This window comes from Botryllus schlosseri, chromosome 1 (assembly GCF_051294905.1).
Source record: "Botryllus schlosseri isolate E-star chromosome 1, Bs_hap1, whole genome shotgun sequence".
In the NCBI taxonomy this organism is placed as follows: domain Eukaryota; kingdom Metazoa; phylum Chordata; class Ascidiacea; order Stolidobranchia; family Styelidae; genus Botryllus; species Botryllus schlosseri.
Window position 1 is genome coordinate 11,155,468 of NC_137236.1, and position 19,345 is coordinate 11,174,812.

The window sequence follows — 19,345 nt, forward strand, 5'->3', positions numbered from 1 at the left end:
TTCACAGATGCGAAAAAAATAATGCAAATCCGTTTTACGTATGTTATATTAGGAATATAAATACAGGCTACAGAATGAATATAATTCAAATATCTGTGATACCACTGTATTACTTTTAACGCAAAAGGTCCCCGGCATTCAAAAAAACTGTTTGGTGATTGAAAAATGATAAACCAAATTCCAACGTCAACGTTTATAGTGATATCAGCTATATTCCAGTGAAAAACAAAGGTATGGATTTGGTGGTAACATTTTGGAGTCATTTGGCAGGTCTGGCCCGCAAGCTTTCCAATAACGGATTGAATCCGGACAGCGATCCCAGTTTAATTCGACACTCCTGCTGTTAAACTTTATTCAACAATCAACATTTTACCTGCTGCATTCGCGGACCAAGTCCTACCCTTACGGATCAAATAAAAGCTTGTAATGTATGCCCATGCTCAATGCTCATTGCTCACACTTGACCATAAAATCGACTATAGAAAGTATCGACACTAGGGCTGTTCAAAAATAACTTTTTTTACCCGATTCAAGCCGGTCACCTCTTAAATCGTCAGGTTGCAGTAGAAAACCTTGCTCACCAAATTTCACTCGATTCCAACCAGTAAAGGCCTCCGCAGATCCAATTAAAATTTTTAATTTATTATGGAAAATTAAAAAAAAAATTTCCAAATTTTTCTGCCAACCCCATGAAATTGTTGAGCTGTCTTCAAAGACGTTGCAAAACAAATTTGAGTCAATTCCGACCAGTAGAAGCGGAGTTATGTGAGTTTTTCGATGATATTTCTCGGATTATCCTTGATTGGTGGATAATCTGCGTGGAACGACTATGGAAAAAGTATCAACAGCGCAGCGTTTCTCTGCGACGCGATTGCTCATTCCTATTACCGCGACGTCAGCTGATCCCACTCTCGCCGCTCGGCCGCATCCTTGCTCTTGAGCTAGTCTCTCGTTTCGCCAGGCAGCATTGTTGCGTCACACTGCCAATCTATTTAACAATGAATAATTTGGGGCTGATGGTGGGGGTTCCAGGGCCATGAGTGGAATAAAATTTATATTTTCGTAATCAGTGCAGAGTCAGCTTTCGATTGATACCCGATTCATCAAATTTAATGCTCGGCAAGCCGGTCAAAAATGCCCGTTAAATTGCCTGTAGCCAAATGGAAATTGTGACGTGATACAATTTCATTGAACCGTGAGATTTGCTTGTGTCGACACCATATAGGACACTATGATGTCACCATGTACACGGATTTTCTGTGACGTCACACAGGGTCGAACAAAATTACGATTCGCCGTCAGTACCTGCGCATACATGCGTCCATTTGTGTCGCTACAAGTGTTGTGGCTAGCTGCTTGTCTGTGTGGCCAACGTCGATGGAATACTCCCTAATTCTGCTTAACACTGTTTGTATACTGACCGCTTTTAATAATGTCAAAACGAGTGGGTAGTTTATCATCCCCTCACCAAGCCAAATTGACAAAGAAGTGCGATTCGTTTAACATGGAATGGTTGCACAGCCAATGTAGATGATAGGTATGATGCAAAAAGCGTATATCGCGAGGGGGGTCTGGGTGGCGCAGCCCCCCAGAAGTTTGTGCTATCCCCCTATGGGTGGCCTGGTTGCGCACTGTTGTCCAAGGGTCTGCGCAGTGAGTTGGCGTGTTTGCGCAGACTCGTGAAAAATTAGAGGGAACATTGGTTATAAGCCCGTGATACTTCACCGAAATTTTGTGACACGTGAACTGTTCCACTACCGGTCCTGCGCGAATACCAGATTTTTATGGAGAAACATAAATCAAACATCTAGTAAGGGCATTTTATGAAATATTTCACAAATCTGTGAACTATATTGTTACCAAGCAATTTTTTCACCAATATGTCTGTCAAGGTCTCTTATAACATGTGGTAAAATGTTGAAGTTCAACTCTTGTGGGAAACCCAGAAAAAAAGCTGTTAAGTTTGACAACTTTGAAAAAATAAAAAAATATAAAATAAATTTGAAAAAAAATATTTTTATTGGCTACAAGTAACCAAGGATGGGTTTAATGATGGTTTTTCAATTGATTGTTAAAATTTACATTTTACTACAGGCTGTTTTGTGGAAATATATGTAAAAGTATGGCACTGAGGGCATAGTTATCTAGTCATAAGTACACCGTTCAGTAATTCGATACCGAACGATTCAACAAATTCTGTATACTGTAATACTGGGTAACACACACATATACCAGTTCAGTAATTCCTTAAATACAGTTCTAAGACATGCAGCAAGGTCTAAAACGGTATTTTCTGTATCATTCCGTTCTATAACTTGGACGGAAATAAAAACGCCAACGATCTTGAGTTTCAACATTCCAACTGGAATGGCTGGATTAAGAGAATCAATGGTAATGATGCAAAACAGCGCGCACAGATCGAGTTCCTTCCAGTTATTGAAGAAGACCCTGATGACCTCAAAACCTTCTTCGCCAGTCCTAAAGAGTGCACACAGCGCGTTGGGGTAGCTATGGTGACCGTCGATCTTCCGATTCGACTGAAGGCTATATATATAATGAAGCAGACAAATTTACCAGTCATTCAAAGGTTGAGTGGTTTTCACCTATTGAATTCTTATCTTGGACCGATTGGTGACAACATGGAATATTCTGGGCTACTAGATGTGATCCAGTTGATCTATGCTGGAAGCACAACAACCATCCACATCATGGATGGAGGATGTTTTGACAAGGCAGTCCCTCCTCACCTCCTCGTCGATGCAGCAATCTATCAACATACCATAGAAATTGCCTTTACTGAGGGTAAGCGTGGTGTGATGAAGTCCTTCAAGGAAAAGGTGGGGAAATGGGAGCCAGACACTGTGACCCAGTATTGTGAGTATTTGAGCGAAGGTTTGAAGAAACGTTCAATCGATTCGCAAAAGAGGAAGAACACCTGCACTCTAGGTGGAGTACCAAAACATGGTAGCTATGCCCAATGTCTTTATCTGAACCGAATGACTCGCAGACCACAATGGGAATCTGTACTGCGTTGTTACCAAGATGCTTCACAGCTGCAGGCCATCATCAGCGGTTCTCAAACTTTTTTCGGCACGCCCCTTGATAAAAAAAATTTCACCCCCCTCTTATCGTCATATCGAAAAGTATTAAAAAGAGCAACCAATGTTTGCAACCCGAATGCATTGTTTGGTGGCGCGGGAGGTATTTATGGCTGTTGAGACACTTCTCAAATATGTAGTTGCAGTTGAATAATTTATTAAACATAACCATGTGCAATGACAACATGTAGCACATAGATATGTTAGCGATTTTGGTGCCTAACCCCTTCTATTACCCCACTAAATCTTAGCTCGAACGGACCTGACCACAACCTAAATCAAAATCCAATGGCAGCAACACGCATTTACCAGTTTCACTTCATTCAGGGACATCTTCTGATGATTGCAAGGTTCGGTATCCCTCAAAATCTAGCATCAGTGTGTGGATGGTACGGCGGAATTATGACAATTCAAATTGAAAGGCCTAATTAGGATTATTTCCATTGTTGAAACTGGAGGTTTCAGCACAAATTAAACTCATTCCGAGTTCAAGAAAATTATTTCTCTCAGGCGGCTTCGCGCCTTTCTTCAGATGCTTCCACGACCCCCACCCCCAGTTTTAGAACGTCTGCCGCGCACGGGAACCACATTGGTGAACCCGCAGAGGAAAAATGGGCAACAGCTTTTCTGGCCACAGATGTTGGGTGGCCACTCTCAGTCATCTGTCAGTTGTCAACCGGCGAATGGATGAGGACGTCAGCAGACATGTACCCCTTCACAGAGAGCTTACCAAGACACAGATTAAGCGAGATGCAGGGGCCATTGAACTTGTCCTAAAATGGTTTGAAGAAATGAAGCCATTCGTCAGTTATGGATAAAAGGGGTTGCTCAATGCTCATGTATTTCTCAACTGGATTCACAAGTATACGGTTGATGACGTAGTCGAAATACTGAGGGAGCAGCTGAATTTAGGATGGCCATTGGCCATGCAGATCAACCTGGATGGAAAGTCAGTGACGCCGACCATGGTTGTCATGTCATGTCATTCGATATCACCGAACAGAATTATAAAAAAAAGCGGATTTAACATGGCTTCAACTAGAAACTGAGCAGTATCAACACAATGACTTGGAGTCGGACTCGAGCAATAATACCATGGCTCGGACTCAACCCTCTGCTCGCTGACTTGGACTCGGACTTGACTCGGTGGTGAATTGAAAATGAATCGACTTGACTCGAGTCAAAACTATAAAATTGAGATTGAATTATGACTAGGAGCCTTATGAGTTGGTTACAACCCTGGGTAAAAGCCCTGTCATCGCAAAGAAAATGTCCTAAGGTTTACGAGTAAAACATTCTCATTGACTCATTGAAGTTTGCTTTCATAATGTCATTGTGGTCTTTGATGGTTACAGCAGTTCACCAACACATACAACATGTTCTAGACCTAGAGGAAGACAGCGACAGGAGTGATAAAACCGGAGACACTACCTCTGACAGAAGGTGCAGCTTCATAACGTTCACTCCGCGAGTACCTGCAGACCTGCGATTTTATTCGTTTACAGAACTTGTCTCCGAACCCCAGCGATTACTGATGGACAATAGGCGTGCATAGATATTAATCTGATGAGCTATTTCAGTTCAGAAGCTATAGTTGTCATAAAGATTGCAACAACGGATTATACAGCTGCAAGAAGAATGAGGTCACGTGCATTTTAAGTCTGTGGAGTATGTAAAGACCCTATAATGCAATAATTGCAGTTACGATGATGTTGAGTCCGAAGAAGGCATAGGCGATGCCTGTTGAAATGTCTGATATTGTGCATGTGAAATAGGCTACCTCTTCAGTGAATATAGCTATGCGAAATAAAGTTGATTTTGTGCATGAATATAAAAGTGGGTGTGGCGTTTTTCACAAAGCAGAGCCTGTAGTGAATTATAAATGTTAACAATCAATTGAGAATCACGGAAAACCATTATTAAACACGTCCTAAGTTACTTATGGGCGATAAATTTTATTTATTTTATTTATTTATTTATTTTTTAATTCGTTAAATTCACAAATCAGAGCCTGCAGTGAATTATAAGTGTTAACAATCAATTGAGAATCATGGAAAACCATTATTAAACACGTCAGAAGTTACTTATGGGCGATAAATTTTTTTAAATTCTTTTTAAATTTTTTTTAAATCCGTCAAATTTAACAGCTTTTTTGGGGGGTTTCCCACAAGAGTTGAACTTCAACATTTTAACACATGTTATTACACACCTAAACAAACATATTGGTGAAGAAATTGTTTGGTAACAATATAGTTCATAGATTTTCACAAGTTTCCCTTACTAATCCCAGAAAACTGCACGAGGATATGGTGATTTAATTCCAGGATATAAAAAGTTTCCGAACATGATATGATTGAGAAGCTGACTATATTGTGGTGTAGTACAATTTTCAGTTCATCTCAAAATTCAATATCTCGTAACAAGTCGTTCTGGATAAAGGATTAAATTGAATAGAAAGACTCTCATTTGATTCAGGTTAAGTTTTCCGTCGTTGCCCGCTCATATTTGATAAAAAGTGCTTTCATCATAATATAACGAGGATTATTATTACTACTATTATGTATGCAAAACATTTTAGTGACGCTTATCGCCATTTGTGGCCTTTTTCATCATGACATTGGTATTGTAACAGTTCAGTTTCAATCACTTCGTTTCTTTGTATCTTCATTCGCTTGCAAGCGCTTCGATGGTTCACTTTCATTCATCAGTCACAGACTCTCTCACATCAACCCATCAAACTGGTCTCTGGTGCCGACTTCGTACAGCGTGGCTTACTGTGTGTCTGGGCTTTTGAATACACTGTTAGTACAGCGCGATCAGCGATGAGGAATATAACGAGGATGATAATAATATTAATAGCCTACACCAGCTTCATCTGTCTCAATATTATCTATAGTAATTGCAGAACAACTGTCGTTCTATGATTTATAGGCGTGGTGAAGGAGGGTGTCGGGGGTGCTGGTAATTTATTCGTGTTCCAGGGAATGGGGGTAAGGTAAGGAGGCGATCAGATAAAATTAGCAAACAATCAAACGCAATATGTGAGACTTTTAACCTGAGACAGAAATATGGTTTAAAATAAAGTCACTTTAGGTGGGCTGCCATGAATATTATACTTGCTCTATCACTTCGAATTCTGTTACGGAAAATATTTGGAAAATGTCGCCCGATTCATACCCGGCCAATTACACTGGTGTATACTGCGGTCATAATGTTACATTTTAGCAAGGAATCTGCATATCGCTTCACGTCGCATTCCAGTCAAATGCATGACTTTTACTGTATCAAGGAGAGCAGAAGAGTTTAATGAAGAAGTACTTCTACTTTTGAAAGTACTTAAGTAGGTTATTTTCAGTCAGTCTTGGAAATCGCTACAGATGTGTTTTAGAGGACTAGCAATTTATACCATTAGTTCCATATCAAATTGAGGATCAATACCGAGTACATCAACCAGCTCTGAAGAAAATCGCAATGGCATTTTTCTTCATATTCGCTATCGTTCGCACCAGAATAATGAAAGTAGCTGCAGAGTTGATGAGAAGGATCGTAGACAAATAAACAAAAGAATATCAACCTGTAGGATATCGAAACCAAGACATATAGATGTCAAGAAGACAAACATGGTAGAGCGGAGAGGTGCAGCAGAAATAGTAAGATACCAGTGTTGGGATCAAGTCATTACCTTCGAGTCACGAGTCATTTCGAGTCATTGCACATTTTGACTCGAGTCAAGTCAAGTCAATCGGTTTTCGAAGGTGACTCGAGTCAAGTCAAGTCACTCGATTTTTGGAGGTGACTCGAGTCAAGTCGAGTCAAGTCAAGTCAAGTCACGAGTCAAGTCAAAATTCAAGTCAAGTTGCCTTTTCGTAGTATGAGACATGATTACGTCATTACATTTTGCTAGCTGTCTGAAATACAGATTGAGTGGTCATTGATTTTGAACCGATGAACGAATATCGAGTTGAATATACACCCAAAAAGGCGCTGTATCGCTCACATATATGTAGTCTCAGTTTATAGTTACCGACAGAAATAGAGAATAGAGAAACGAATTGATAAGATGCAATACATTACCCATTTACATATTGATATGATACAATTCGAGCCTGCGCCAATGGTTGAGGAGTATATAAGCTATATTCGAATTCAAAATCAATAAAACAAGAGGTTTGGTTAAGGTAGATAATTTTCTATTATATGAATTTACTACTAGTTTACGACAACAATAAGCTGTAAGGTTCGATCACTTCGTTGTGGTCAATTTATTTGTAAGAGAACAATGGAGGCTCAGTGAAAAGCACGATCATTGAATGATTGGTCGCTGTCACGGGTTACACCATTGTTTTGCGAACAGTCCGAACATATGCAAGATACAGCGATTTTTATCGACACCGATTAATTGATGACTTGAAATTGACTCGTGAATTTTGCTCCGAGTCACGAGTCAATCCACATTTCTGATACGCCGAGTCAAGTCACGTCAAGTCATTTTAGCAAAGTGACTCGAGTCAAGTCAAGTCATGCGAAAAAGGTGACTCGAGTCATCCCAACACTGTAAGATACATAAACAGAAAACATCGTGATTCCGTAATCAAAATCAATTCTCAAAACAGGGCACGTGTAAAAGCAAATATATCACAAATCATATTTCATATTGACGTAATTTCATAGCAGTGAAGTGATATTCCGGGATAAATGAAATATTTCAGTACCAAATTTATCGCCCAACGCAGTGCTCGTGTCTATAACAATATAATCGAAATACAGTCGAAGTGCCGAATATGACTCAAACTCTAACATAAATGAAAAGGCATGTCACATATCATCGCTGCGAGAAACGAAATCGCTTGGGCCAACCTTTTAACATATCCTAGTCCAGGGTTTGTGATCAGCACCCAGCTGAAACTCGTAATCTCTATCGTTATTTGACCGAAACTGCATTTTCACGATTCAGCTTCTAAATACCCGACCGAAAAACATGAAAATTGCAACTATAAAACATAAAAATGAATGAAAGTCACATCAATTGAACGTGCGACTCGTCTATACGCTTTACAGTCTTTGGTGAATGTATAACAACACATCATTCGCATTGGATATCGATTTTCGCTTTTCGTCACCGCGAACATCGCGCGATGGGGAAAAATATTGGTTTGAAATGACTAAAAATCACATCGCTGTCTCGGGCGCAGTCTCAGATCGGTGTCGGCGAATACCCTGCCACTCCAATAGGTTTAACATAAATTGCAGGACGGAACCATGTAGTGAATTCATCATGAAACCATATTTTTATGCGTTCTCGTGTAGCGAAATGACGAAACAAATCAGTTGGATATTGATCCAATCATCTCTCAGACGCATATGCCAACAGATTATCGCACTTACGGTATTGTACAGCGCGCACCCCCCAAAATGTTTTATATTAATCGTAGGTGTGCCCCCAGCACAAAATATCTCGCCGAATTTATGGAATAGCAACATGAGTCTATAAGAAATTTTAAGGTTGACCAGCAATGGCGAATTTGCCAATTTAACACTAAGAATAAAGCGATTTTTACGAGATCATGCTTGAGAATCTTGTCCAGAAATCCCCCCGAATGCCCCCACAACTTCGTTTTTTTTTCTTGAACATCCTAACTTAAATAGGTTCGCTTTAGCTATTGCCAGGATGAGGTGGCCATGAGCATGCATATACATCTTCACACGAATCGTGAATTTGCTTTTTGCTATACGGTGCTGTAGGGATGGTGTGAACCTCTGAAAGGTTCAGGTTCGTGTGAACGCGAACCTTTTTGAAAGGTTCTGTGTGAACACGAACGTGAACCTCGTGACGTCACGTGACGTCATATTGCTAATTCCAACCCTATCTTTCAATGAAGTGATAGCCTATACCCTATATTAATGTACACGATACCTAGCGAAGATTCGGTCCACATAATGCCACAATGCTGAAGTACATATCGGCGTTTTAAACGTCGCTAAATGTATCAACCGCGATAATCAAAGGATATGATAATTGCATAAAATCAGTACATTCCGTCGCTTTGCCAACAATTTCGACGAGGACTTACCAAGGAATATAAGCTTACGCCTTAACGGTCTTAGCCAGACCGGACAATGTGTTCGGAGTCTAAGTATTGCTACATTGATATTGAGCAGAGTATACAAAGGGTTTCTATACTCGCTACCGATTAGAGGTCGACCGATATTGATTTTTACAGGCCGATACCGATACCGATATATCGGCTCACTCACAAGGCCGATGTGTCTGCGCGGCACACGAAATGAGCGTGTGGCGACCAAGGCGCAGAAGTCTGTCTAATCTCGGCGGTAGAATGTAAGGCCGGTGTAAATCAAACAACCTTTTTAATCCAAATTAACGCTTAGTAGAACGTGAACAGCACAAATGACAGCACGCAGTACGCAGAAATATAAGGTATAAAGTAGGTACAATGTAGGCACAAAGTAGGATTTACAACCATGCTTTATCACAAAAATCTTCCAACCGTCTGTTCAGCAAAGTAACCAACGAAACGTTATCCAGCATTGAATATATAGGGAACGAAAACGAGACTAATAATGATGATGATCAGACGACGCGACAATTATATTGAAAATACACAACGGATTCACGAAACAATGCAATGCCGCACGCGCGCGCTAACAGCCGATACCGATATCATAGGCCGATATTAATATGGAAGGAGCTGAGAACAATTTCACCAAAAATATTATATATTAGACAAGATGGCACTTGTTCATACCACAGAAAGCTGAACAACAAACGAGGAAACTGAAATTGAAAAGAATTATTGCTCAATTGTGCACATTCGATGAAATTTGGGACAACCCAAAAAGCAAAATATGATACAGAATTGCAGATCAGTCCAGAAAAAATAGATTGTAATGCAGGAAGCATAGTTTCTCTGCATGCTCACCCAGTTAAACTCGTCCTGCAAGGGTAACTCTGTCATATATCGCCCTTTGTGTCGTCGATTTCTTGAGATTGAGAACACGGGGCATTGAATTTCGGAAATTGTTGATCTTTTTTTAAATATAAAATATCGGCTGCGATATCGGCCTTCATAGGCCGATATCGATAATCGAGAAAGCTCTAAATATCCGCCTCGATAATCGGCCATGTCGATAATCGGTCGACCTCTACTACCGATACCACAAACAACTACAATAGTTATTCAGCAGTAGCAAGCACCTTAATCGCACGGATTTGGTTTTAATGATACGGTAAAGATATGAAGTCAAGACTGACCCCGAACGACCGTTCGATTTTTACATCATAAGACGATATTAATGTCATTGATTGGTTGAATAAGCATCATTCGCTGACTACGTATGTCGCTCGTGATGTTGTGTGATTGCGGGTCAAGCTCACAGCAGAGAGTCACTAAATATTCACAAACGGAAAGCTGGATATGCCGAGAAAATTTTGCAACAAAGCAAGTAAAACTTTTAAGGTTGTCGAGGTGCATGGTACATGCTCGTTTAGTGATGATTTTTTATGCTGCCAGCACCATGCATGGAGTGGCCTGTAGATGAAATGCAATAAATTTGAGCCAAAGATTATAATGGAGTGAAAATTACAATTTACCAAAAGGTTCACAGTGCAGAACCTACCAAGGTTCTGTTGTGAACGCAAACTTCTAAATTTCCGAGGTTCACACACAGAACGCGAACGTGAACCTCACGTTCACACCATCCCTACTGTGCTGGCATATATTCGATGAATGCTCGACTAGGGATCAGGGCGAGTCGTGATACTGGTATTTATATTATTAAATAATTCAATCGCTGTCGGATTGAGTTGAACAAATTCAACTTCTACAACATGCGTAACATCAATGTCTGTATGCTAAGTAGCAGTCATCATATTTCAACGCGACGTTGTGTATATTACCTAGATGTGATCAACGTAGTCAAGAAAGCTACTCAAGTAGCGACGAAAAAATCTACTCAAGTACGAGTAGAATTAGTTTTTCAATAAGAAACCTAAAACTACTTGAAGTAGAAGTCGAATATGACTGACTTCAAATCTATTCAAGTAAGTAGTTGTGAAAACGATCGTAATTCGTTCGCATGTATTGTCAAAAAGTGCAAATTGAGCTATGCGAAAGGTGCCAAGTTTGATTCATATTGATGATTACCAGGAGGTATCCAATTTTGGACAGCATAAGCACTCGTCCGCATCATGGGATGAAAATGCTAGTATTCATATGGAAATGCGATACTAGTCCTCTGTATACTCGAACAGCATGTTTTAGAAAATATCATGGTATCGCGTCCTCCCCCATATTATAAGGCCCGCAGTTTAGTCAAAGAGCAATACAGAGAAGTTGTATAGGATACGGCAGGGGTCACCAACACGCGGCCCGTGAAGTCATATTTTGCGGCCCGCGACCTGATTTCGAGAAATTTCGGAAGAACGCTTAGTAAGCATTTTGAAATGCTGAGAATGATTTCAGTTTAAAGATATTGTTGTTGTTATTCAAAGTAAGTCATTCGCCTGTGCCCTCTACCGCTATTCCTCACTAGCTGTAACGGCTTCGGAGGAAGAATTTGCTGATTTGAATGGGCATATTGCCGGGACGTGCAATATCACACCACTGCCAAGACCAGACGCTTGAAAAACGATTTCTGCTGTCCAAAAGACCATGGTTTACGAGGAAATAGTTTTCCAGCAAGTACCGTGTCTAGCTAACCCCATTATAGATTATTTAGTCCAGGGGTGGTCAATATGTGGCAGTAGAAGGAAAATTATGCGGCCGTCAATACCTAATTCCACTATGTGTCGGCGCCCGTCAATACGCAAATTGAGTTTACGAATTGACTCCATAATTAATGAGAGGCTTCAATTCATTCTTGAAATTTTCTTCGCGTCACGCGCGGTTCAATGCGAGTTGATTTCGATTTTAATATAGTAGTGTCCTTTGTAATCTGAGTTCAACAGTACAGATGCAAATAGCAGAGGAAAATTATGCGCTCCATAACGAAATACCAATTTGTAATCGTGTTCTCCTCATCACGAAGGAAATTTGTTACTGGTAGGCCTACGTTTGAGCGAATCTAACATATTTCCCGTATACCGACAATCCTGATGGGAGGTCAACAAATAAAAGCATGCAGCAAAGGGGACTAATAACAATTGGCCCACCCAAAGATGCAGCACAGCAATAATAACTTCTCTAAATTTTCTAAGAAACCCCCTGCGTCTAATCTACCAGTGGATCTGAACACAGAGGCTGGGAAAAGATATATATTTGATAGTAATATGTGAAACTATACTAATATTAATGACGGAATTCACTCAAAAATGTGAAAAAATTATCGCGCTTCGCGCGTCTACAGAACGTATTTCGGTGGCTGTTCGGAACATTGCCACTCAACGATTTCGGTGCACATAGTAAGCCGATGTGAGTGAATAGATTAGCCCGGAGTGTACCGGCAATGGATATGGACAGTTCACCGTGGGTTCTTGACCTCCGATTAATTCATTACGATTAAGCACTGGAATGCGGCCGTCAATAGCAAAAAGGTCGGCCGCCCCTATTTTGGTTTCTGCAGAGTGTTGTCCGGCATCGTGCGCAGCTCATAGTTCAAAATATATTGAAATTGATGATCAGGATATTATTTGTTGTAATTGTATTTTTTCAATAAAATATTATTTCTTTTGTGGTAACCATGCCCGTCGCCCATGTTAGATAGCACAGCGTTGTACTGACGTAGAGTTATCAAAACGTGGTTGATAAACGGCGCTGCCTATTTGTATCTCGATAATGAAGTCATGCGGCCCACGGCCTCTATAAATTTTGAAAAGTGGCCCGCGACCCATTTTGAGTTGGCGTCCCCTGGGATACGGTGTAAACACCTTGCGCGATTAGTAAACGTTAATAAAAAATATGGTGAATCGTAAAAATGCCATGTTGTGTAGCTTTATTTTCGGAAATTGAAGGCATTACTACACTTGCTTTTATACTTCAATATGTATGTTATCCAAACAAAAGAACTGATATTAATTAGAACTAAAAGTGTATGATACTGGGAATTGAAAGTGAAATATAAATACTACTTCTAAAAGCTGAAATTGTATTTAATGTCTTTAGTCCAGAAAGTTTCAAAGGTGGTTTGCTAAAAACAGCTCTAAAACTAAATCAAAAGTCCCCAAATTTCACTTTTCCATATTAGGACACACCATGGACTGCTAGATTACGATATGATAAGTAAATGCTAGATTGCGAAACATCAGTTTCAAACGTTTCATAGGGGCGAAGGGCGACAATACGGTGTGAACCGAACAACACTAACCTGTAACCTAAATTATATTCACCGATACTTTCGTGAAACCATACTGGTTACTCCGTAGCCACTGCTCGCGCAGCACGACGAAAATTCTGGGCTTTACTCAAGTTTTATGAAAATTAGGTGTTGATACTTCGTGAAAACAGCCCCGAAATTCCTCAGGCTATCTTCCTGAGCGGGGGATTAAACTACTTCTACTTGACAAACTGAAAATAGCGAAAAGTAAGTAAGTAGATCACAGAATATTACGAATTAGAAGTAGAAGTAGTGATGAATCAGATCTACTTGAGTAAGTACCAGAAGTAGAGGGAAACTACTTGAGTACTTCGAAAAAGTAGATGTACTTCTTTGCTGACCACCTCTCTATTGAATGTATGTCGCGAATTGTAAATGGTTGGAAAGCACTGAAAACGATATAAATGAAATGTTGTAATATCAAATCCAATTGGTTTCCTCATCTATTGATGTAGCGCCGTCGATCAACACTCGTCATCCTTCAACAACTTCGTAGATGTGATCACTGGATTGTGCAGAATTGAAAGTCACACCGATCACTGATTCATACGTATTGCTGTCTTCTAGTTTCGCTCCAGAAGAAATCTCATCGTTGTCGTACGGCGATTGCTCTTGCGACCCATCCAATTCGTAAATTTCGTATTCGTTCACCCCTGAGTGAGCATTTGAGCTGCTGTCTTGTTTACGTCCATTTCTTAAAAGCATTGAAATGATATGCTCTAATACAGTAGTTCTTAACCTTTTTTCTTCCAGCGTCCCGTTTCAAAAATTATCGTGCTCCAGCGCCCCCCCCCACCTCATATTGTAAGGACTGCAATTAAGACAATGGTCGAGAGGGAGGGCCGTTACAGCACTTCGTCATCCCCAATAAAAACGATTGTCTTGGGCACCCATAGCGTGATAAACCAAACTCATGCGGGCTTCGCCCCCAGGAACTCCGTTGCATGATTTCGATGGTCAGCAAAGTTTTTGTGGCCTGGTCGCCCAAGGAGCCAATATTTTTTATAATGCATGAATGAAATAGGTTGTAATTGCATCTCAGCCCACGTAATCAAATTTACCAGCAGCGCTGAGTGAGCTGTTGTATTGAAAAATGAAGGCCACTTAATTTATAATTTAACGTATTTGGGCGTGCCCGTTGGTACGATTAAATCGTTACATGTTAATGTGTTACCTCCTGTCGGCTATATAGTCAAAATATATTGGAACGCATAAACGTATTAAAATAAAGTAAGCACGCGATTCCAAATTGGTATTTTGTCACTGGCGAATAATTTTATCTGATGGATGTTATTTGTCCTGTGGGGTGCAGATTGCGACGACATGATAATTCGTCACGAGCGATTTAAGTACCTATGGACAATTTGACTTATATACATCGAAGTACACGCTCAGCAGAAGGGCAATCCTCTTCGGCTAAGGTTTTCTCGCTTACGATCTTTTGTGACACACTTCTCGGAGACCCATATTCTCCGGAACTTCATATGTCTTCGTGCATCGTGACGTGGTAATGGTCGCTGCCGAAATGCCTATTTCTATTTTCTATAATAATGCGTATTCTTTCGTAGGAGAGTCGTCAAAACATGATGTTTAATTAGTGTTCATTCACCGAAAGGGGGAAGCGAGTGACGCAGTTGGTTAAACACTGCAGTCACGACACCAATGGTTGCTGGTTCGAATCTAGGCTCTGCCATGTTTCTACGTGTCGGAGGTTTATCTGGGCTCCTTATCGCCTATCCCGCTGTAAATACAGCACCTTGAAAAGCACAGAAGAAGAGAGAGCCGAACTCTGTAAAGATGGCTGCTAAAGACCAGAAAAACGAAGCAATACCGCAAAAGACATTGTGTTAATACTAATAAAGTGCTGGGCGCGAAAAACCATATAGGCGATAAGCGCCAATGTTGTGAATAAACAAACAAACAAACATTAACTGAAGTAATTTAGGCACCCTTCGAGCTAACCGATTGTTTGATTGGTTTTGGTTGCAGCAGTTTCGGTCTTGGTAAGAGGTCAAAGTTCAGTCGGTCTTTTTGGAACTTTGGTAATGGAAATATTTCGCGCTTTCATAGCGCTCGAGGACCATTCGAGGACTATAATAAACCATATAATAATTGTGTGTGGTATATTAAGGGTCAAATCAAGGTTGTTATAACAACAATAGGGTACGGTCTCATACCCTGTGGTTCAAACCAATGTTCCCTCCAATTTTTGACGGGTCTGCGCACACTCACCAACTCACTGCGCAGACCCTTGGAAAACAGTGCGTAACGACTAAAAAAAAGGTCATCACTTCGGATATTTTGTGCGCAACTTGAATTTTCTGTGCGCAGAGACCGTGAAAGAAGTGCGCATTTCCGCACGTGCGCAGCTTAGAGAGAACATTGGTTCAAACCCTCCCGAATTCACATCGGCGATTGGCAATACGGGATAATTAATGGTATTGGATTTTGTCTTAGTGCTTTGTGTACCTATAAGTAAGTCAACTGATAATGGGATGCATATATATGTCCACATTGAATTTAATACTGTAACCAGCTATTTATTTTAACATGAATGTATTCCACACAAAGCAACTCATATTATATAACGTTCATGCGAGGTTGTGAACCACAACACGAAATAGTATCATCCTTTATGATACGTTGGAGAAATATTCTGACGATTTAATTTTGTAGCTCTCAAATACAAGTATATTTAGTTATTCATTTTGTGCACAAAGCTTCAAAACTAATTATATGTACAAGTGGCTCTCACTCTCAATCAAACGTGATATACAGTGTCTCATTTTTCAATTTTCACACGCTGTGCGCTGCGGGATATAACACCTAATTCCAGACATTTTGCTGAAAATAACCCCAGCAAGCGTGACGGCAGCAGAGATGAGCATGGATTAGGATTAGGTTTTGAAAAAACAGGATTTGTGAAATTTTGTCGGATTTGGATTGGATTTAGATCCGGCCCTTCAAAATCGCCAGCGCCCCTTCAGGGCGCCGGAGGCAAGTTTAACAACCACTGCTCTAATATGTATCAGTTTAAATTTCCATACTGAGCCAGTGTGTGACTATCGCACTACCGGACAGTGTTGGGATCAAGTTCCAACCTTCGAATCATACGTCATATCGAGCCATTACATACATAAGTCACAAAGTGATGTCGAATTTCCAAAGAAGCCAGCGGGCGTGTTCCAAGTCACTGCATTTTGTAGGATGTTTAAAATACCGATTGAGTCGCTATTAATTCTGAATGGAATAATGAAGATCGAGGTAATTAAACCTTGTATGCTTAACTACATCGGCATCTGTCAGTCAAATTGATGATGGAATATAGATCCTCGTGAATTAAGTTGAAACAAATGTATATGATGCAATATACCATCCACCATCCATACGACACAGATTAAGCTTGTGTCAAATGTTTATAAGTCTCTCCATAGGGATATAACATGATTATGCTTAAACTTTATACGGAGTCAAGCTCGATCAGACCGAGTTTAGCAGTGTTCCGAAGTGATATTCGCCTCGATACAGATGCTATACTGGAATATCATGGTATGCAATCAACGCAATGTTTTTTTTTATTCCAGCTTTCGTAGTGGCCTAAATATTGTGCACCACGGATTGGGCCATGTGGATCTACATACAAAATTGTCAAACGAAAATATTTTTTGAACGAGAGCTGATCTACAATTTTAATTGACATTTTTGGATTGAGCTCACAAAAAATAATAAGAGTCGACCGTTTTCTTATCGGAAGTAAACAACTTTTCAAAATTTGTTGAACAGTGGTTACCAAACTTTTTCAGCTTGCGGAACATTCGAAAAAACAAAAAAGTCTCGCGGCACACTTGGGCTGAGAAAACATGCTCTAAAAACAGATCGATGTTTAATAGTACATGAACAGTGGGGCTGTTCAAAAATAACTTTTTTTCCGGATCCCGGTCATTCATCGTCAGGTTATCCTAAAAAACACTGCACTCAAAATTTGGTTCAAGTCTAACAAGTATAAGCCGCTGCAGAGCCAATATAAATTTTTAATTTAATATATTTTTTTTTAATCAAGATTTTCTGTCAACCCCATGAAATTGTCGAGTTGTCTTCAAACACGATGCAAAACAAATTTGACTCAATTCCAACCTGTAGAAGTTATTCGAGTGTTTTTATTTGAGTTTCTCATTCATATTTCTGGTATTATCCACCGTCAATGCTAGTTTTTCAAATCCAGAACTTTTAACTGCAATAACTGTGAATGGCTGGAATCCGGGAAAAAGTGATATTTGAACAGCCATAATGAACAGGCATTATAAAATAAAAAGGAAGTTGAATTGTTCACAAACCTACCCGCATTTTATCATTAATTCTAAGCAATGTCTCTCGTTTACAGCTTTTAATTTCACTCAAATAATAAAGGTGTCCACCTAGCCATAAAGATGCAAATTTTAACTCAATATTGATTGTTTTGCACCAATTATGGAATAGGATTTGCTAGTCGACATCTAAAAATCTTCCAATTTCTTTGGGAGAAATAACTTTTAAACAGGGATTTTCGTAAATCATTTAGCTGCTCTTCAGAGATCGCTTGATTTATTAATTTGCAATAACTAGTTTCATTGTTACTTGTGCTTATTTGAAGAAGGTAAATCGTCTGTAAGTCGCACATGCTAGTCTGCGGTCCTTTTTCAAAATATTTATACCGCTCTTTTCCAAAACTACAAAGTTGTTTGCGGCACGCCTGATAATCTGTGGCGGCACACCAATGTGTCGTGGCACAAAGTTTGGGAAACAGTAAGAATCACTGTAAACAAGTATGATATCGTTTAAAACTTTTACCAAAAGCTATTCACGCTCATATAAACGACATGCCCGTGTAGTGATCGACATGCAGTGTTTCAGCAATTCGTCATGATATATTATTGCCAATATATTATTCAATAATATCAAGTCTTTACTCATTATGTGGGGATGGCATTATTGGCGGTCCAATAAGAAAATTCAACACCGGTTTACTGAGATGACGTCATAATCAGTGGTCCTCAGATACTCGACTCTACTCAGAATCGACTCATCATATCGTTACAGCGACGAAATTCTTTCTGTATCTCCAATATGGTTACGACTGCATTTCATACTCGCTCCTGATGAGAGTCGGTCGAAATGCTCTGACTGGACCAAACTTGGCCATATTAACATATTGCCTGTTGCGATTATCCATATGATATGCAAACTAGGTAATTTTCAGAAATTGTGGAACGATATGCAAGGTTTTTGTAGATGACGTCAGCGGCAATTGAAACTCACCTAATGTATGTCAGTATGAATAATGCGATGAAAATCAGTAGCAGGAAGCTTGCCGCAGATGCAATGATTGGAATACTAGTTGCGTGACTTTCTGAATCCATGCCTGAAAGGAATGAATACAATTCTTATCCGCTTTAAAATTAGCAATTATGAAGGTGATCTCCAGTTTCGCACGGATTTTTATCTGCGGCCCGCGACCTGGTTTCATATGTCGATAAATATGTGTGATTGTAGTATTTCGATATGCTTAAAATAATTATAATTGGAAAATTGCGATCGATATTACAATGATTCCTTCCCCCTCGCTTAATATAACCATTTTCCGCTATAAAATGTATTTGGCGGTACTAATAATGTGATCGCCCAAAGGCAACATGCCGATAAGACCGAATTCACCTCGCCCTCACAGTACCAATGAGATGAGTAAGCCAACACCGTAATGCATCTGCCGTGCGATCGAGACGGACAAAGCATCTCCAAGAAAACCAGCACCGACCTATCGGCGTGCATAGTTACAGCAAAGCGCGGTCAGATATCAAGTGTCGGGCCTACTACATAATAAACACGATGCTATAATCAAGACACATATTTGACGGATTTGTAAATCTTTCAATCTTTTTAAC

The 19,345-nt window shown here is 39.9% G+C and overlaps 1 protein-coding gene across 1 annotated transcript; it reads right to left on the reverse strand.

Annotated features, from left to right (window-relative positions):
* Window positions 1-13,029: 13,029 nt before the first annotated feature.
* On the reverse strand, window positions 13,030-18,872 carry LOC145442224 (uncharacterized). The gene is made up of 2 exons (XM_080320137.1): window positions 18,723-18,872; window positions 13,030-14,121 (listed from the first exon to the last, which is right to left on the reverse strand). Exons 1-2 carry the CDS (start codon window positions 18,821-18,823, stop codon window positions 13,902-13,904), a joined length of 321 nt encoding a protein of 106 aa, XP_080176263.1. The 5' UTR covers window positions 18,824-18,872; the 3' UTR covers window positions 13,030-13,901.
* Between the last annotated feature and the right edge of the window lie 473 nt (window positions 18,873-19,345).